The 22,157-nt window shown below is 37.1% G+C and overlaps 1 protein-coding gene and 1 pseudogene across 9 annotated transcripts in view; both read left to right on the top strand.

The window, feature by feature from the left end:
- LOC147850861 (uncharacterized) overlaps positions 1 to 20,696 on the top strand; it is a 38,722-nt gene extending 18,026 nt beyond the window's left edge. For 5 of the 9 annotated variants that reach the window (XM_087336000.1, XM_087336002.1, XM_087335999.1 and 2 more), the window contains 10 exons: positions 871 to 1,095; positions 1,166 to 1,252; positions 4,513 to 4,619; positions 4,981 to 5,251; positions 6,004 to 6,264; positions 6,363 to 6,446; positions 7,535 to 7,654; positions 7,847 to 7,933; positions 8,985 to 9,158; positions 20,339 to 20,696. In XM_087336000.1, coding sequence (XP_087192126.1) covers positions 871 to 1,095; positions 1,166 to 1,252; positions 4,513 to 4,619; positions 4,981 to 5,251; positions 6,004 to 6,264; positions 6,363 to 6,446; positions 7,535 to 7,654; positions 7,847 to 7,933; positions 8,985 to 9,158; positions 20,339 to 20,563 — 1,641 coding nt within the window. In that variant the 3' untranslated portion in view covers positions 20,564 to 20,696. Of the gene's footprint in view, positions 1 to 870; positions 1,096 to 1,165; positions 1,253 to 4,512; positions 4,620 to 4,980; positions 5,252 to 6,003; positions 6,265 to 6,362; positions 6,694 to 6,747; positions 6,875 to 7,534; positions 7,655 to 7,846; positions 7,934 to 8,984; positions 9,159 to 20,338 lie in introns of those variants that run through there. The other 4 variants (XM_087336001.1, XM_087336003.1, XM_087336004.1 and 1 more) reach the window with 4 other exon arrangements.
- On the top strand, positions 14,146 to 17,440 carry LOC147850862 (uncharacterized; annotated as a pseudogene).
- Positions 20,697 to 22,157: the final 1,461 nt, after the last annotated feature.

Here is a 22,157-nt window from a genome sequence, read left to right as displayed (position 1 = left end):
TTGCATGAGCTTAGCTTGCAGCGCTGTATGTTGACATTTTCTCTCACGGGCAGAAAGGACTGCATATTCTTGAAAATTTGGGAACAGGCAGGCTCCTATAGGGAGATCTGACTCTATCTTCATGTTTCTTCTAGCTATCTAGCACATAAGACCCCAATGGCCACTAGTCGTTGCATGAGCTTTGCTTGCAGTACTGTGTCGAATGCATTTAAGGAATCTACATATAAATAATTGATTTTCCTCTTTTGGTTCTTTCTTCCTCAATAAGGATTTGAAGGCCATTGTGTGATCCACGATGGTGAAACCGTTCAGAAACATGACTGTCTTGTTGAAAGAAACTATTAACCATTATCTCCCGCCATCGAAGTGATTCCTGTTTGTTGGAGACCTCTCCAATCTGGATTGACCTATGTTAGAGATCATTGAAGGCAATTGGCTTGAGAATCTTACATGTACTGATACCAAGATTCTTTAGTCTCTGTTTATCTTATTTAGTTTTTTATATTTCTTAGTAATATTTATTTTGGTTTGTTGTTCTCAAAGATGAGACAACACTTAAGCTCTAATCTCTTGTTTGGTCTTATAGGCCATTTTGGGCTCTTAAAAATACTATTATATCTTTCTTTCTAAAAGACCATAATTTGTGAGTAGACAAGATATAGTTAGGTGGCATGTCCAATACCAGTTTCATGGGTGGCACATTCAACGGATTGTTTTTTTTATGTTTATTTACAAGTTTGAATTGGAAAGGTTTCAATTTGGTTGGAGTGTATCATAAACATTGAACTATGTGGTTGTATAGGTTTGTGCCTAGTTTATTTCTAGATCTGGTAAGTGTTGTCTTAGGTTTGTTTATGTGTCAATTGTTAGATACAAGCTGTTCAGCTAGATGAGATCATGCAACAACCTGAGGATCCAGGAAAGGAGCACATTTTTTACTATGAAACTAAGTCTCAACGTGACACACTTCAGATACTAAAAGCTGCACAGCTTCAAGATGCATTCTCTTATATTGAGGATCATTCTCATCCGAAACTCTGGACAATACTTGCAGAGCATGCGCTTGAAAAGCTTGATCTTTCCATTGCAGAAAAAGTATTGATGAGTTTCTTATTTTGCTCTTGAAGATATACTTATAATTCCTACACTAATACATAATATGCAGGCCTTTGTCAAATGCAAGAACTATTTCGGAATTCAATTTGTCAAAAGAATTCATTCCTTGAAAGAGAATAATGAGAAAAAAGCAGAGGTAAGTTAGTTTTCTCCAGGGCACTATCTCTTTATCCAAAAAAGGTTATACTTGAAAGCTCCTCAAAAGTTGAGAAATGGAACTTTGTAAAATTAAATGCAATAATAACATATTATGAATGTGAAACTGCACTGTGTTGCTGAAAATTTGTCCAAGAAGATTTCTATATATTCTGAATGTGAAACTGCAGTGCGAGTCAGCAAAATTTGTCCAAAAATTTGTCCATATAGCAGTCTTGTTGAGCTGCTGTACTTTCAAGCTAATGGGCCTAATTTCTATGATAATCTTTAAACACGATTCTCTTTAATGTTAGCCATATGGTTGACATGCAAGGATCCAGGAAAGATCTCTAACTGCCACTTGAGCTTGGGCTCTTCGACGACTACTCTTGGGATGCATTTTCCCTTTGTTGAATTGTTACTGCCTGGTCTATTGTAACGCCCTTCAAGTGTGTGGTAGAGACCCTACGTACGTAGCCCTTAGGTCACTTGTAGAGTGATGGAGCTAAAGAAAGTTGTGATGGCCCTTTGCTGATGAGCTGTTGTGGCTGTGTTATTCCTCAACAACTTCTATGTATCTTGATTTCTAGCAAGAAATGTCCCAAGCACCATTGGTCTTCAGTTTTATTACCTTGTGTAGTTTGCCAACGCCTTGTGTGAAGAGACAATGGTATCTCCCGTGTACTTCATATGGCACAACACAATTAGTACATCCATTCTTCCCTTGGTTGCATCTCTAATGATGCCAATAGAGCACATGAAATAGATTTATATCCATATAAGAAGGCTTGATGATACAACAATCTTGCAATGTGTAGGTCATCTTCCAACCAATAGACGTAGAGCTAATCCATGTTTTCTGTATCCAATTTAATGACAAAATCAAATTACTCTATTCCTTTGCATCTTTTTTTGCGTTAAGGTGTGGAAAATCCAAGCTTCAATGCAGTGGGGGTAGTGAGGAGACACACTTGTTACATTCCCTTCAAACAATGGCAGGGCAGGTCTGAAGTTTTTGTCAACAAAGAGGATTCAAACTTTGTCTCAATATGTTAGTGTGAGCCCAGCAGATTGGATGATATACATTTAGATTTAGAGGACTGCACCTGGCAGCTTTGCAATCATAAAGTTGAATCTGAGGAGCATTATGAATATCTTTGCCCTAGCACTTGAGTACCTTTGGTTAGGGATTTCTCAAATCTGTTGGATACAGATTATTGATTGGAATAATGGGTTGATCACTGTTGAGTCTACACCCATCTCCATCTGGATTATATTGTGGGGCATTGATGCATTTCTTCTTATCATGGGGGCAATGATCAAGACTAAAGGTCTCTTTAAATATGTCTAATTATGAGTCCTTGGAGGCTGGGTCACAAAATTGCTATTTTGTAGAAATGTATTGAACAGTTAAAATTTAGTTCGTTCTTGGAATGTGATGTGCACACTGTCTTTCAAGGGCTACCTACCCACTAGAAAATCAAGCACAAGAAATCTCCTATAGGGAGAATTGAGACCCTATGAATTTTACTCGTACATATGTGTAGGATCACGTGTATGGCACTGTTTCCTTTCTCAAGAAGTATTGTAGTTCTGGTCTTGTTACACATGCGTGAGGTAGAGTTAAACACTGTCACTGTAATTTTGTCAAGGTTGACCGGCGAATCCTTCTCAATACAAAATGACTTTAAAGCGTTTAGATGGAGATCAACACAATGTCATCAACATACAGTAATATCGGTGTGGCTACTTGTTCTAAGCATGCTCGTTAAGAACATAATTTCTCTATGTAATTAGATATCTCATCTATATAAAAATCTAAGAGAGTGAGTGATAATCAAAGAAATTTTGTGATCTCCACAGAGTGGAATACAATGATAAAAACTCCTTAGATTAGGAGACATAGAGAACCTCTTGATAGAGAGGGTGGCAGTCGCTAATCCACCTAGAGAGAGAACTATGACAGATTTCTTCCATATGGCTACTGCTAGAGTCACCCTTATAGCATGGATCCCTGTGAAAGCGCATTGACGATTCAGATATGTCACAATCTAGAGATATTTCTTTTTGTCTTTTATGTCAATTTAGTTTTAGGAAGCTACTGTAGAAAAATATTTCTCTTTTGTATTCTCTTTATTATTCACATTGATGAATTAATATAAATGGTTGAACCACTGTCAGGTCTCATTGACTATTACAGTCTTTTAGAGATGTTAATGTATCGTTCTTTTTTTCTCCCGTTCTATCTGTTGTGTACTCTGTAATATTCTATTGACCATTGGGATTATCCAGCCTGTTTATATTTTAGTTGTTTTATGCTAACATTCAGTTCTTTTAATGCTTTTTTGAAGTTCTTTCTTCAAAAGAGAGCAGTTCAGTGAGGTGCATTCTATCTGAAAATCATTTCAACGCTTCCATCATCTTTCATTTCTCAATCAGTATCCTTGCCAGGGAGAGCTTGGGCACGTGTATTACCTGATAGTTCAGCCAACTTTTACTTTGAGCCTGCCTTTTGTTTGATGGATTACTGTTACGAATGTAAGACGATGATCAACAAATAAGTGAACAAGCAAGGTGAGAAAGACAAGCCAACCAGCGAATGAGCGAGACGAGAGAGAAGAAAGAAGAAAAAAGAGCAATGAAGAGAAAGATCAGTAGATAGAGTCCAATACACCCAATAACTTGTTTTGAACTCCTTGAGGACAACCAGGGTGGGAACCCCCTATTTAGGCCATGAATAGAGTCCAATACACCCAATAACTTGTTTTGAACTCCTTGAGGAAAACCAGGGTGGGAACCCCCTATTTAGGCCATGAATAGAGTCCAATACACCCAATAACTTGTTTTGAACTCCTTGAGGACAACCAGGGTGGGAACCCCCTATTTAGGCCATGAATGCGTGCCACCTTGCACCTCTCTTTGGAAGACGTGCATACAAGTCACAAGTGCCATGAATGTGGGCCATCTTGTACCTCTCTATGGAAGATATGCATACAAGTCACCTTGTGACCACTCATTTGACATTAGATTAACCAGACAATATACTGACACACATAAACTACTTGAAGTTGATTTCTAGAATCACGTTGGTTGTGACAATTGTGACATGCAATTCTGTATGCATACTTATTTCTATGTATCATATTAAATGTCTAATATTGCAAGAATATCCAAGATAAGAATGAGAGATATAAACACAAAACTTTCAAGGTTTTAGCTATGTATTTGGTTAGCTCACAACAATTTTTTCTTTTTCATCAGGTCTCTGCATATTTTAAAAGATTTGATGAAGCTGAGAGGTTACTTATTAAATTGGAGCGAGCTGATTTAGCTTTGCAAATGCACATGAAATTTGGACGTTGGTTTGCGTGAGTCTCCCCCCACCCCCTGAAATTGGATCCTTGCTGGTTTTATCCAATGTGTGTTTAATAGTAGTGCATCAAGTGGTATTCTAGTTTATCCGAAAGCCCCCAAAGTTGCTAATATTTGGGAACATCTGAAATTATGTTTATGAACAATATGAACAAGGGAACTTGTGTGATATGCATGTTTACAATTAATGCAAATTATGTTTATGGAATAATGTTATAATATCTGTTAGGTGTTACTTTAATAACAGCAGATGTCACTTGTAAAGGGTTTCTCTTTAGTCCAAAATTACCCTGTGAAGAACTTTGTTTCGTGATTGTAGCCACTGGTATTTGAAGATCTCTCCCATTTTCTTTGCAGTCTTGAAAAGCTGGTTGCTTCTGCTATTGAAGATTCTGTGATTCAGTTGATTAACGATAACATAGGAAAGTTCTATTTGGAAAGGCAAAATTGGACAGAGGCTAAGAAATTTTATGAACAATCAAAAAACAATGCTTGCATAGCTTATTGCCTACATAAACTTGGAGATTGGACGACTCTTGAGGGATTGTGTAAGCTACTTAAGAAAGAAGATCCAGTTCTTCTATGCGTGGCAAATTATTTTTGGAATGTTGGAATGTGTGATCAAGCGGTGAGTACTGACTGATCAGTGAGAAATGATCCTTAGCATGTAGTATAGGACCAGTCTCAAGTTCTTTTAGAATGCTTCTATTTTATTATAAAATATAATTTTGGTAGTGATTGAGAACTTTTTACTAATTTGATGAGGTACATATAACTCATTTTTGATGTGTTATCGATGAAACTGAACATAGTTTGTAGACCTTCCATCATGTATCAGCTGGATCCTGACGGTCTGTAGCTCCTTTTACAAGTTAAGCATGGAATCCCAATGCACATTGGGAGCTTCAGATTGCTAGTTGCACATTGCATTTTATCACGATGTTCACGGCTCTACTACATGTTTTGAGTGCTCATTATAGGTGTATAGAGAGATTTGCACATTGCATTCTATCACGCCGTTCATCATCATACCAACCATTTTTGTGGCTCTACCACATGTTTCCAGTGCTGATTGTAAGTAGGAAAGAAGAAAAGTCAGAGATGGTTTATGGTCAAGCTTACATGCTTGGTATAGGTGATGGTGTATAGCTACATATTTTCTTATGCAGCTTCATTTTTACTTGCTCTTCCTCTCATCTCCACAACATACATTGTCTGGTTTCTGTTTTCTTTTTGTGCATTTATTTAGTAATTATAGTTTCAATATATTGTTCCATTCAAACAATTCTTCATGTTACTTCTAGGTCGTAGTTTTCTTAGGTTGGATGTAATATCCTCTCCTTCTATGTCTTCATTTATCGTATCATATTCTTTGCATAGGTATGTGCATTTATTCAACATGGTTCCATATTGTCGTCCGTTGAATGCTGCTTAGACCTCCATGCATGGAAGTTGGCTTTTGAACTTGGGCAGAAATATGATCATCTTGTACTCGTGAAAGAGAAATTCAATACATACATAGAATACCTTTTAAGTTGTGAGAAACACAGTCTAGCCATAAGAGCAGCAGACGATGTAAAACAACATCTTCAAGCTGCCACACTACTTCGAAAATTTGCAGAGAAAATCATCAATGAAAAGGTTAGAAATTTTAGGTCTTATGTTTCATTAATCTTATTTTTTATTTCAGTTTTTTTTTCAACTTCTCTTTGGTTACGATGTTTGTTTTTGGCAATCAGGTTTCTCTACACATAAGAAAGAAGGTCTATGTTGCAATGGCCTTGAAGATCGAAAAATGGAAACTTGAAACACAAAAATTGAAGGTTCTCCTCATGCTAAATTTTTTTGCATTATTAACATTGACAACACGAGGTTAATAACTTGGTATGAAGTAATTCGTCTGTATTAAAGTATTAAATGAAGAAAATGGGTAGGAGAAGATAATACTATCCATATGATGATGACATTATCCTTATATCATTACTCAAGAGGAATTATAATATAGATGTTCCTTGTACTCAAGAAGGCTGACTCATAAACTGAATGGCAGAATCTTACATATCCAGCCAGGTGATAAGAGAGATTATGACCATACCATTTATGCATATGCGATGTCAATACCAGATTTCTTCCATCAGAATTGAGTTGATTATGAGTGACTATTTCATCTGGAGGGTTAAGTTTTCGGATGGATTTTATGGCACTGATCGAATGAGAAAATATTCTTCTGTCCATTGCTTGGGGCCAATAGGTAGGTACTCCTATTAGAGGTTTAGGAATTTGACGGTGTAGCTAAAAAAGAATTTAAACCCTTATGAGTAATCAGGGTTCTTTGCTACCAAATAATATAACATTATGACAACAGTCTTTTGTCATGGTCAGACCTTGCCTTGATTTTAGAGGCAGTCGGATAGGTTGAAATGAATTCTAGACGTCAGAATCATGAGTAGAACATTCTTTACATGTTCTTTTAATGAGCATTCAGTCTATCTGAGAGGATATTCTTGAGAGGAGACTTTAAACACCATATAATATTTGTTGAATCAGTATTGCTCTGGTTTGTAGAGTTATGCATAACAACATTTGTTATTATGCATTGATGGATATATGAATGCTACCACTTGGTTTTTATTCTATAGAAAGAAACATTGTAATGTTCATAAATTTTGAATATCTTCTATTCAGTCAGACCTCTTGTACCTCAATAGGAGGGATTAAATATTTGAATTTAATTGCATATCATGATACTGGTTTGAACATTGACATCAATGTTTGCAAATGCAGTGGTGCACATGCTTGTAAAAAATAAAACGTAATTTGTTTCAGCACACACTAATAATTGATTAAATGATTCTTAAATAGATACAGTTATTGTTTGTGTTGCTTACAATGAGATTTGTTGTACTTAAAGGTTGAAGATGATTATTTAATGGACATGTTGGAGAAACCTTGGCATCATGCAGAAGCTTACCATTATTGGTTTTTAGCGCACAACCATCTTTATTCAGGGAACTTCGAATATGCATTTCGTGTAATGGTTTATGAAGTCTTTCTTAACTTTTATCTATTTTTATTCTAAAGGTATATCTAGGTTTCTAGCATGTATACAAGAAGATTAGAAGCAGGCTCTATGTTTAATTTGTTCAGTTATTGTATACACATTCTTACATATTAGACTACAAAAATATGTAAACATAAGTAATCGTTTACACTGTTTATTCAGGTTGCATTATGGCTCAAGGAGTATGAAAATGTTATTGACCCAAAAAAGATATATTGCTTAATAGCTGTGTTGTCGTTTTATGTCAAGGTATTTTCCGTTTTAGTCTATTATTTTAAAATATTATACTCATAAGTTCGTTAAAGAAAGGCAATTCATAGAAGGCAATAGATACGACATATTGATACACTATGCTATGTGTGCATAGAATGTTGGGGTTTTTTATGTGATTGTATTTTATAGATGCTTATTTGAGTGCTGTCATTACAAAGATATCAAAAGGAATGTTATAAAAGCATAAGATTCGGCCTGAAAATTATCTTTGTTTAGATATTCAATGTGCATTTTTATGAGTCTTGAAATCTCTTGGATGTACTGCACCTTCTGAGATTACCATGGCTCATTAATGTCTGATCATGTATACATATTTGTCTATTTGTTTGAAGTATATGTTATGAGAGCATTTGTTTGGGTATGCTTAGGGTTTGAACCCACATATTTATTCTTTCTAGTGTGTACAGGTTTTGAACTAAAATGGTTCACTTTATTTATATATAAAATATTCAAGAGTTTCTTGATCATTTGGATTCATCCAAGTTAAGTGTTTTCCTATCGGCATTTTCAGTTAGTAGTTAGGGTTGAAACTTGGGTAAGGGATTTGTATTATTGGCAGTTGCCTTGTTAAATAAAACAAGCAATTTGCAGGACTTCTATTCTTGTTTATTTGTAACTTCATTTTGTTGTAATTCTTTTGCGATAAATGAAGGGAAAAAACTACTTAAAGCATGTACTTGCATGCATGGTCAACAACTATACGTCAAATATCATCATTTAAGTTTCTTATGACTATACTCATCAATGATGATTTAATTGAACTATCCATGGGTTGGATGCCACCTGTGGGTACTCCACATTATATTTCCTGATAATATATGAAAATATTCTTATATTAGTAGCCCTATGATTTCAGATTTTTTTTTCGTCTTTTCAATAAACTTTATTTGAGTAGAACATTTGTTTCCTAAACAAACATATAATTTATAAGACTTCCTAATATTCTCATTTAGTACTATAGAAATGATTGATAAAAGCATAATTTCTTTGTTATCACATTCTTTAATTATTTGATACTCACTTCCAGAGATTCCAAGAATGCAAAAATGCAACATTGGTATTGCAACGTATGGAGAATATTTCAAACGAGACAATGCAAAGATTATCTAATCTTTGTAGGGTGATATCTAAAGAGAGTCATACATTGGAATTTGCTGAGGGCATTGAATATATATGCAGAGATTGCAAGTCACCAATCCAGGTTCCTCTCTCTCTCTCTTTCTTTCTCTCTCCGAAGACGATAATATAATCTATCTATCTATCTATCTCTCTCTCACAAATCACCAATCCAAGTGACTTGAGAATCTTAAATGTATAGATGATGAGATTCTTTACTCACGACTTATTCTATTTTCTATTTAATTTTTAATTCAGTTACATTTATTTTGGTTTGTTGTCTTCAAAGACGAGACGACATTTTAAGATGTAATCTCTTGTATGGTCTTGAACGCCATTTTGGCCTCTTAAAAGATGTTTATATGTATATGTTTACTATATGCTCATGATATTGTGCTGATTTCCAACTCTCTTGAGGGACTATAAAGACATCTAAACGCCTTCAGAGTATTTTGTATGGACAAAGGTTTGTAGATAAACATGGATATAACTGAAGTGATAGTGTTTAATACCAGTCAAGTGTAGTTAACAAATTGAGAACGATAATTCTTCTGGGGAGAGGAAAAGGTGGCATATACATGCTCCTACATATACCTAGGAGTAAAATTTGCAGGGCTTAAGTTCTCCTTACGGAAGGCTACTTGTGAATATGCAGCCCTTAGTGCTCTCGAAAGATGTGCACATTTGCAGTGCCAAGAGCCATGAACTCAACTGTTTGATACACTTGTCACACCAACTCTTCGCTATGGAGTAGAAATGTGGGGACCAAATCTTAACAATGCAAATAACTTGAAAGATTTAGAGACATTTTTAGTGTCAATGATTGCCTGCATGATAAGGAGGAAAGCATTGGTGCCCCATGATATAATCTGTGCAGAGATGTGAGCAGCCCCCATAACCATCGAGGCATTATACCGATCAGGTACTCAGGTGGGCACTTATGTCATCAAAAGAAATTGCTGAAGATGTAGACATTCATTGTTGGTATGCTGAAATGCAACAATGGTTTGAGTCACATGGCATAAGTGTAAATTTACTAACCCCGTTCCAATATAGCTTGCATTGTTCCCATCTAATATCATTGGGTACGAAGATGGCCCACTATAAGACATTTTTACACACATCGGAGGATGAATTCATCATCAGGCCATCTTATATGGATACACATCTATCCTATGCACTGCGCAGTGTGATAGGGCAGCTGTGAGCTTCATCACATCAGTTAGAGTAGAGTAGACATATATGCACAAATACCTCTAGAAAGAATTTGACAATTGTGTTTTCAGGGAGTGGAATCCAAAGAAATAAGAGGAAGATACCATTGCCTCTTTAACAAGGCTTTGGTCCAATATGCAAGGTAATGGAATATGAGGATCAACGGTGCTTGAGACTTTTCTCACTAGAACTCAAGAGACATTTTGGAAAGTTGTTGAAGGTCAACAATACAACTACACAAGCTCATCCACAACGAAGTATCACAACTTTCTTTAGCCCCATCACTTCTACGAATGCCACAAGTTAATCAAGGGCTATACAGATGGGCTCTTGACCATGACATAACAAAGGGGTTACAATAAGCAATAGCAATTTGTTGTGCATGTTGTCCATGGCCACATGGACCATCTTACCACCCTTATCATTGGCAGATAAAGGCCATTCTCTCCCGCCAGTGCAGGTGCTATAGCAGAGAAAAAAGTATATCCCTCACTATGTCATATAGTAAAACAAACTCCACCTATGGAGGAAACAACCATCAAGGGGGTAGATATTGCCGAACCATTTTGTCATTTCTCTCCACAGATGAACAAATCCTTTCACTTGCCTTTAAAGGACACTCAAGACACTTATTTATTTTTATTTGTTGTTCTCAAAGATGAGACAACACTCAAGATGTAATGTCTTGTTTTGGTGTTATAGGTATAGGCCATTTTGGCCTCTTAAAAGACGTTTGTTGAGAATCAAGCTCAACTTGTGTGAACATGTGCTTATGAAGAAAAGGACGGTGTGTGAAAAAGTGTGTGAGCGCACTTTATTGTAATCTGTGTAGTTGTCGAGTGTTAATGTGGTCAAAGAATATTAGATATTCTTATGACAAAATCATACTCAAGTGGATATCTTGGTTAGATCCACCAACACATTTAATATGGCAGTCCCTTTAGGACTTGTATATAAAACCCCCTTTGCCCATTCTGTTTTGTTGATGATCTTTAATTAATTAATATAGCTCTCTTAAGTGCATAAGCTGTCATCCCCCTACTGTGTGTTTTCTTATTTTCTGGTTATTCTCTCTGATTCCTTCTCTTGCTTATACACTCACTCTCACACACACACACTACGCTTCTGAATACTCAACTCTACTAGAGTTAGATTCTTTACAATGTTAGTGTATGCTTCTTTTTTTCTTTTTTTCTTTACCATTGAGGATGCATACATGTGGGTTAAAAAACTAGCCTTCTAAAGGTAGAAGATCTTGAAGGTATGAAGGTAGAAATGGTCAAATTAATTGGAAACGAAGCACATGCATGTGACAAGTGATGTGTTTAATTGTGCATCGCGACATGGTATGTCCTAGGATTGGAGTACAAATAGGAGCATATCTTGACATAAAGGTGGATATACAAATAATGTAAACAACTATCGAACAATCATGGTTGTGGCTAGCTCAAAATCAGTAAAACAAGGATGCCATCACCCACTCTCTATGGTCTCTATATATTGGCCTCTCTATAATCAGAATTGAGTATATGGGCAGAGCAGAATGGCTGCCGTTCAGCTGGACAGGCAAGCTTTTGAAAGGGGTTCACAACTTTGGATCACATATTGACCTTCCGAGCTCTTATCAAGGAGGGCAGAGCCCATAATAAAAGGATTTATTGCTGCTTTGTGGATTTCCGAAAAACCTTTGACACTGCCACGTGCTCGGCTTATGCAACGGCTAGAAGCCCTTGGTGTTCCTACAGATATGCAATGGGGAATCTATGCACTCTATGAATCCGTGTCGGGAAAAGTGCTGTCTTCCAAGGGCTTATCAGAGGCGGTGCCTAGCACAATCGGAATTGAAGCAAGGATGTGCTCTATCACCCACTCTCTTTGGTCTCTATATAGATGAGGTATCACATTACATAGAGAGATTTGGCGGTTCGAGAGCATGCCTAGCAGGTATAGCTATACAAATATTACGATATGCTGATGATATTGTGCTGATTTCTGCCTCTCCAGAGGGACTACAAAGACATCTAAATGTCTTAAAACTATTTTGTACCACTCAAGCATGGGTAACAAGGTCAGAACCAGAATTCTTCTTAGGAGAGGAAAAGGTAGAATACAAACGCTCCTACACATACCTAGGAGTGACATTTACAGGGCCTAGGTTCTCCTTACGGGGGAGGCTGCTTGTGCCCGACTTTCTCGTGGATATGCAGCCCTTGGCACTATCGAGAGACAATGTGTACATTTGTAGTTCCAAGAGCCACAAACTAAGCTTTGGTTATTTGATACACTTGTCACACCAACTCTTCTCTATGGAGTAAAAACGTGGGGACCGAGTCTTAACAAGGCAAATCATTGGAAAGATTTAGAGAGACCTTTAGTGTCAATGATTGCTTGCATGATAAGGAGCAAAGCATCGGTGCCCCACGATATTATCTGGGCAGAGATGGGAGCAGCACCTATAATCATTGAGGCATTGTCCCGATCAGTGGCATGAAACCAAACCAAACCAAACCATTTATTAATAAAAAAATCCGAACCAAACTGCTTAAAATTTATGAAGCCGATAAACCGCTAAACTGCTAAACCGGTAAATTCAAAACCGAACGGAAACTAATTAGTAACATTTGAAACCAAACCAAACCCTTTATTTATCTTCGAACCTATAAACCGTTAAGGCACGGTTTATCGGTTCGGTTCGGTTTGAGCCGAAACCGGGCCCATTGCTAGACATGTATACGTCTTTGGGAACTACCTTAACGAAGGTACCCAAGGTTGGCACTTACGTCATCAAGACAACTAGCTGAAAATGGAGATATTCATTGTTGGTATGCTGAAATACAGCAATGGTTCAAGTCACATGGCATGAGTATAGATTTTCTACCCCTGTTCCACTATAACTTGGACTGTCCCCATCTAAATATGACCAAAGTGGAAAAGAATAGAGTGATCCAAACTGATATTATTAACTTGGAAAACAAGATAACATGGATCAGCCCCAAAATATCACTTGGTATGAAGATGGCCCACTACAAGACACACTTCTTACTCACATTGGAGGACGGATTCATCATCAGGACACCTTATATGGACATACATCTATCCTAGAGCAACTGCGCAGTGTGATAGGGCAACTGTGAACTTCATCATATCAGCTTGAAATTGAGGTAGGCAGATATACACGAATACCTCTAGAAGAAAGAATTTGCCGATTGTGTCATCAAGGAGTGGAATCCGAAGAACATTATGTTTGTCACTGTATTGTCTTTTATGAAATCAGAGGGAGATACCATTGCCTCTTTAAACAAGGCTTTGGCCCGCCAAACAAGGTAATGGAATATGAGGACCAACGGTGCCTAGGACCTTTCTTGCTAGACCTCAAGAGTGTAAAGATTTCAGAAGTTGACACAAAGTCGGCAGGGCCGAAACAGCTATATAACACATATGGAATCAAAGAGACAGAAAACTGAGATGGAATTAGAGATTAGACAAACCGCATACATCAGTATAGAGAGAGAGTTAGCACCAAATTACAGAAGAGTCAGTTTCATTAACAAAAATGGTCGACACCTTACAACATGCTCACAAAGCACCTTTTATACAAAGCCCTTTTATTCCTCTCATAAAGGAGCGGGCTGACATACGTACAATTCGCTCATTCATGAGCACTAAATTCTAGCTGAACTAATAACTACCAACAACTACATTAAAACTAGTTGAGCTTGGTATCTCAACAAAGAGACATAGGGAAAAGTTGTTGAAGGACAATAATACAGCCACAAGCTCATCCACAAAGAACAATCACAACTTTCTTTAGCCTCATCACTCCTACTAATGCTATGAGTCAATAAAGGGGTACACAAATGGGCTCCTTACTAGGAAATAACAAAGGGGTTGCAATAGATCAGGCAATAGCAAATAGTGCATGTAGGTCCCGGCCCCATGGACCACGACCTCAACACCCTTGTCATCAATAATAAAGCCCATTTTCTCTTGCCATTGCAGGTGTTTCCCTCGCTTCGGAGACCTCACCATTCTGGATCGACCTATGCTAGAGATCTTTCGAAGACAAAAGTTACAATATATCTAACTTGAGAATCTCACATGTGCCGAAAACCAGATTCCATTTATATTTATTGAGTAATATTTATTTTATTTTGATTTGTTGTTCTCAAAGACAAGACAACACTTAATATGTAATCCCTTGTTTGGTCTTATAGCCCATTTTGGCCTCTTAAAAGACGTTTATATATATATATATATTTCTATAGAAATATCTATCAATCAATCAATCTATAGATGAGGTGTCACATTACACAGAGAGATTGGGCAGTTAACATGGCATAAGCGTAAATGCGCTATATAACCAGGATTGCCCCCATCTAAGTTTGTTTACATGACCAAAGTGGAAAAGAGTAGAGAGTTCTAAACTGATATTCTTAACTTGAGAAACAAGATAACATGTATTAACCCCAAAACATTATCTGGTAGGAAGATGGCTAAGACACTTTCTACACACACCAGAGGCTAGATTATCATCAGGCCCTCATATATGAACACTTTCATTCTTTGCAAATGTTTGCTTAATCTTTGCAAATCATTGGCATCCATATTCATTGGGTAAATCTCTGGTTTGTTAATATTTGCTTATATTTATTTTTTCTTAAATGACCTCCAAGATGTAATTCCTTGTTCAATCTCATAGGCTATTTTTGCCTCTTTAGAGCCATCAATACTTCTTTCTTTCTAGGACGAGAGAGTAAAAGAGCATGGAAACTGTTTAATGAGAGGCAACCCACCACTCAACTGACCTCACCTCAGGTGTGGCACGAATATGCAAAGGTCCTATATGATATCCCGAGGCAACCTCCTCTTCCCCACCCGAATGCCTCACGCCCACATGAATCAACCTTCTTTACACCACAAAATGTAAGAAATGCCATTGATAGGCTACAAATTGGGAAGGCCCAAGATCATGATGGGTTGGTGGGTGGACACTTTATCTATGCCCGTGACACCTTGCTCCCATTGCTAGCACACATCTTTAATAGAGCCATGTGCGAAGGTTTTCCTACTAGATGGACTCAGCATACCATTGTGCCAATCCTCAAGAGTGGAGACCCCATGATGCCAAGCAACTATAGGACAATCATGATTGGCCATTACTTGGCCAAACTATATGGCTCGATTCTGGAATTAGAATTGAGTATATGGGCAGAGCAAAATGGCTGCCGCTCAATTGGACAGGTAGGTTTTCGGAAGGGTTTCACAACTTTGGATCACATATTCACCCTCCGGGACCTTATTGAGGAGGGCAGAGCCCACAATAAGAGGATTTATTGCTGCTTTGTGGATTTTCGAAAAGCCTTTGACACTGTGCCACGTGCTCGGCTTATGCAGCGGCTAGAGGCCATTGGTGTTCCTATAGATATGCAATGGGGAATCTATGCACTCTATGAATCTGTTTCAGGAAAAGTTTTGTCTCCTAAGGGCTTGTCAGAGGCGGTGGCTAGCACAATTGGCGTGAAGTAAGGATGCCCACTATCCCCCACACTCTTTGGTCTCTATATAGATGAGGTATCACAGTACATAGAGAGATTTGGTGGTTCCAGAGCACACCTAGCAGGTATAGCTATACAGATATTATTATATGCTGATGATATTGTGCTGATTTCTGACTCTCCGGAGGGACTACAAAGACATCTAAATGCCTTAAAACTATCTTGTACGGACAAAGGTTTGTCAATCAACATGAATAAAACTAAAGTGATGGTGTTTAACACCACCCAAGCATGGGTAACAAGATCAGAACCAGAATTCTTCTTGGGAGAGGAAAAGGTTGAATACACATGCTCCTACACATACCTAGGAGTAACATTTACAGGACCTAGGTTCTCCTTACAAGAGGCCGCTTGTGCCCGACTTTCTCGTGGATATGCAGCCCTTGGTGCTCTCGAAAGACAATGTGCACATTTGCAGTTCCAAGAGCCACAGACTAAGCTGTGGTTATTTGATACACTTGTCACACCAACTCTTCTCTATGGAGTAGAGACATGGGGACCGAGTCTTAACAAGGCCAATCATTGGAAAGATTTAGAGAGACCTTTAGTGTCAATGATTGCTCGCATGATAAGGAGCAAAGCATCGGTGCCCCACGATATTATCTGGGCAGAGATGGGAGCAGCACCTATAATAACCGAGGCATTGTTCCGATCAGTGACATTTATCCAACGTCTTTGGGAGCTCCCTAAACGAAGGTACCCAAGGTTGGCACTTATGTCATCAAGACAACTGGCTGAAAATGGAGACACTCATTGTTGGTATGCTGAAATGCAGCAATGGTTCGAGTCACATGGCATGAGTATAAATGCAGTACCCCCGTTCCAATATAGCTTGGACTGTCCCCATCTCAATATGACCAAAGTGGAAAAGAATAGAGTGATCCGAACTGATATTATTAACTTAGAAAACAAGATAACATGGATCAGCCCCAAAATACCACTTGGTACAAAGATGGCCCACTATAAGACACACTTCTTACATACGTCGGAGAATGGATTTGTCATAAGGCCACCTTATATGGACATACATCTATCCTATGCGCTGCGTAGTGTGATAGGGCAGCTGTGAACCTCATCACATCAGTTACAGATTGAGGTGGGCAGATATACACGACTACCTCTAGAAGAGAGAATTTGCCAATTGTGTCATCAAGGAGTGGAATCTGAAGAACACTATGTTTGTTATTGTAGTGTCTTTTATGAAATCCAGAGGGAGATATCATTGCCTCTTTAAACAAGGCTTTGGCCCACTACGCAAGGTAATGGAATATGAGGACCAAAGATGCCTAGGACTTTTCTTGCTCGAGCTCAAGAGACATCGGGAAAAGTTGTTGAAGAATACAGCCACACAAGCTCATCCACAAAGAACAATCACAACTTTCTTTAGCTCCATCACTCCTAATGCTAGAAGTCAACCCCAGGATACAGAAATGGGACCCAGACCAGGATATAACAAAGGGGTTACGATTGATCGGGCAATGGCAATTTGTCGTGCACGTAGGCCCCGGCCCCATGGACCATGACCTCGACACCCTTGTCATCGACAAATAAAAGCCATTATCTCCCGCCATCGTAGGTGCGTCCCTCGCTTTGGAGACATTTCCATTCTGGATCGACCTATGATAGAGATCTTTCGGAGACAAAAACTACAATATACCTAACTTGAGAATCTCGCATGTGCCAAAAACCAGATTCTCTCGTCTCTTTTCTTTTCATCTTATTTACTTTTATATTTACTGTGTAATATTTACTTTATTTTGATTTGTTCTCAAAGACGAGAAAACATTTAAGATGTAATCTCTTATTCGGTCTTATAGGCCATTTTGGCCTCTTAAAAGACGTTAATATATCTTTCTTTCTTTCTTTCTTTCATGGCATCTCCACAGTCAAAGCCAATATAAATAAATAATATATTCCATTTAATGCTATGGGGGATATAATACCAGAGGAGACAACTTTAAGCCAATAATAAAATGGAATTTTCAATACAACTTTAAGTTGATGGTGGAATTACAACTTTAAGTCAATGGTGCACAATTTCTGTGTTTTCATTTCTACGTATTTCCATTTCAGATTATTCGGTAAAGCAATCGCAACATTGTATATGAGATTCATTTTCTATGCAGCCCAATCCAGCATGTGTTTTGGTTTCTTGAGAGATATAATCATACTGCATAAGTTAGCAGCTGTTCCGAAATACAATTAGTTTCTTTTCTTGTATTCATAACTTTCCAATTAGTTTCTTTTCTTGTTTCGTTTTCTTGAAAAGTCATTTTTGTCTTTGCAAAGTCTAGGAGAGAACGGATTTCAAGAAAGCACAAATGTTTTCTTGGGTTGGCAATGGAAGTAAGGAACTCCCGAGGAAGTTTTCACCCTTCTCTCAGCCTCTGGGATTAAACAAGACTCAGATTAAGTCTAAGTCACAATTGTGGTATAATGGGTGACTGAGAGAACATCTATAAGCACTTCTCCTTAGTATAAGCTTGACTCTGTATTTTAGCATAGAGTGGTGTAAAAGTCAAAGTCTTTGAGATTAGTTCACGTAAACCTGTACACAAAATGAATTTAAACATGGTTAAAAGCAGTGGATAGCGTAATTCATATAGTTCATGTTTAATAAGAATTGGCAGTTGGAAAGATTGCCATAATTATTGATACCATTTTGAATTAGAGACCAATCAACGCATAGTGAATTTGTTTTTCACATGTACATATTGATTGGATGAAAATGTTCAACTGTGGCATAGTCAGTTAAGATTCCCGTAGAAGCTGACACTGGAGAATATCTCATTATTATTGTAGTCATGGATTTAGATTATGCTCTTGCACTTCCTGGCACTACATCCTGGTCGTGCTATGGTAGAGTCTTCTAGAAATTAAGGAATGCATACATTAATCATTTATGAAGATCATAGTAAATGATCAGTGGCATATTGATAAATGTCATCATAATTATTGATACCATTTTGAATTAGAGACCGATCAACGCATAGTGAATTTGTTTTTCACATGTACATATTGATTGGATGAAAATGTTCAACTGTGGCATAGTCAGTTAAGATTCCCGTAGAAGCTGACACTGGAGAATATCTCATTATTATTGTAGTCATGGATTTAGATTATGCTCTTGCACTTCCTGGCACTACATCCTGGTCGTGCTATGGTAGAGTCTTCTAGAAATTAAGGAATGCATACATTAATCATTTATGAAGATCATAGTAAATGATCAGTGGCATATTGATAAATGTCATCATAATTATTGATACCATTTTGAATTAGAAACCGATCAACGCATAGTGAATTTGTTTTTCACATGTACATATTGATTGGATGAAAATGTTCAACTGTGGCATAGTCAATTAAGATTCCCGTAGAAGCTGACACTGGAGAATATCTCATTATTATTGTAGTCATGGGTTTAGATTATGCTCTTGCACTTCCTGGCACTACATCCTGGTCGTGCTATGGGAGAGTCTTCTAGAAATTAAGGAATGCATACATTAATCATTTATGAAGATCATAGTAAATGATCAGTGGCATATTGATAAATGTCATCATTAACACTTTGACTACTAGGTTATGGTTTCCCATGGAGATGTGTTATATTCACATCTCTCATTATTAGAAAGAGCTGCTAAAAGGTTGTGGGAAAGTTTTGAACTTACCACATGCTCTACCTAGCTGCACGTAACTACATTGGAACCATGATCTAGAGATCTGGGACAGTCTACTCTATTGTTTGTGGGAAAAGTAAGAGTAGGTTAACAAACAAACAACCTCTAAACTTGATACCTAATCATGCATTCAATAGATGAAGACTTAAATATAGGTGTTAAGGTACTTAACACAATAAATGCGTAAAGCAAAGAAAGGAAACCACAATATTAGGAAGCTTTATGGACTCATGCAACTGTCTTTTATAGCTTTTACAATGCCTTTCTGCCTTTCTGCCTTTCACAAATACAATATATGCATGGAAAATGTCTCTCTATTCTCTTGTCTCAAGGATTTAAAGGCCATGATATCACAGTCACCAATGGAATGTTGTCTGGGCATGACCATTGATTGAGAGTTCAAAACCCAATTTTCTCACATCCCTCTTACTCCATAGATGTCCCTTCTCTCTCTTTCTCTCTCTTTATGGTCGTGGACATGATGATTGTATTGTGAAGTTTGTCCTAGGTGATAGTCTTCACACTTCCATAACTGTGAAACCTTTTAACCTGCATGGATAGATCATGCATTGACATTCGTGACACCATGATAACTTTTTCATTTACTTATTAGATTAGTTTATAATTTACATTTCAGTCAAAACCATGATTTATCGCTTTAGGTCTTTTAGGATATTTTAGGCCTCTGCTCTAAGGTGTATTTATTTTAGGTATTTGAGATAAACTATGATTTGAATTGATTTCATTTAAATTAACCTTTATAGAATTTGATTGGATTATTCATGAACTCAAATCGAAAATCTCCATTTACATATTCCCAGGTTAAAGATCAAAGATGTACAAAGTGTAACTACAAATACAATATATGCATGGCAAGTGGACAATTAATTATGGGTGAGAAATATGTTATTTGTAATGTATGTAAGCATTCTTTGAGTTTTTTATTGTTGAACCACTATGAATATTGCCCATTTTGCCATGGGGATTTACACTCTGTAAAGTCCTCAAAAACGTATATGAAGAATGATAGAAGAAGATTTTTCTAGTGATACTCTTAAATTCTCTCTCTCTCTCTCTCTCTCTCTCTCTCTCTCAGTATTGGCCAGGTGCTTCTCTTCAGATATTTTTTTCATGATACAAATGTGAGTCCGAAACAAGGGGGGACTTATAAATCACAGGGAAAAAAACCTAATGTCTCCAATCAGAAAAGGGACAGATGTAAATACTTAATCTACAGGACATTTACAAGCCAAAGGATAAACTTCTTCACTTATATCATTCTTTGGAGTCGGTGCCTTAAACTTTCCCTCTCTAATTCCTTTTCCTTATTCTTGAACAAGAGAATAGTATATGTAATCAGGATCATCCATTATAATATCTCACGGAGATTTTAGCTTACTTGTAATATATGTTGAGTCAATCTAATATTTTTTGGCTAACACTATGAATTGTATTTCTAAATTTACAATTTGGTTCTTAACTATTAAGACCCTCACTCCCTGCGCATTTAATGATGTGTGAACACAAGGGGAGCTAACTTGTCATCAAATTGGAACCGCTGATGAACAAAGCTTCAAACAAACCACTTTGTTAATCCCTCAGACAATCCACCTGTTACTCCTTGCTACTCGTTCACAGGAACACGAATACATTCATACACATACTTATAGATAATAAACATACAATCTTGAAACATGTTCATTTCCCTCTTTATGTCACACACTAACATGAAGAGTAGGCTTACACAATTGTACAAATCGTTTTCAACATGTAATTATTACTAACAAGGCCAACAATGTCAAAAGCCATTTACCTCCCTTGCTAATTTAACTACTGTGGCAATTTTTTGTTATTGTGTATTTAGCGTATTAATATGACGTAACTACCCCTTGAAGTAAAAGTATTTTGAATATTCTATGTGCATATGTATTTTTTAAATGGTTATAAAATATTAAGATATATATTTTATGTATAATACATTAAATACTTCATTCATGTACTTTTAAACAATGGACTAGTTTATACTAGTCTTAAGTCCCTTCATTAAACATAAATTTTTCATGAAGACCAACACCAAATATGACTTGTCTCATAATAATTGGATTTATATTGTACAAAAATTAAATGAAAACTATAATATTGTTCGTGTTTTTTTTTTCCAAAAAAAAAACTCCTTCCATTAGTTATAAAATTTTACAAATGAGACTATTATGTACAAATCCTTGTAGGGATGCGATAGTTCCACCTTATGTGGATGCCCACTATTGTATGAAGGCTATTCATTGTCTTTCAACTCCATCAGAGCTGCCCTTGAGGATATCATATTGGCTCTTTAGAGTGGCTACAATTTCACTCCATATCTCTTGTAGTAACCTTGTTGGATGTGCGGTTTGGTTGGAGAAGACTCATCTACATTGTTGTTTCCATAGAATCCAAAGAGTTATTGAGTTGACCAATTCCAACACAACTTGAGATTTGTCATTAAGAGGAGTTGAGTGGACATTGCCGTTGGTGGAGAAAAAAAGTTTATTGTGCTTTTCTCACCAAAGTCATCCCCTCCTAATGCTTGTATCTGCCAACTGGGGTTTGCCATGATAGCATAATTGCAACAAGAGGCCAACCCCCCGCCATATTCCATGG

The sequence above is a fragment of the Azolla caroliniana genome, unplaced genomic scaffold (assembly GCF_043228905.1).
Source record: "Azolla caroliniana isolate FFs.n. ecotype wild unplaced genomic scaffold, voAzoCaro1.0.p SCAF_20, whole genome shotgun sequence".
Lineage (NCBI taxonomy): Eukaryota > Viridiplantae > Streptophyta > Polypodiopsida > Salviniales > Salviniaceae > Azolla > Azolla caroliniana.
Note: the sequence above shows the minus strand (reverse complement) of the source record. Positions and strands in the feature narration are given on the sequence as shown.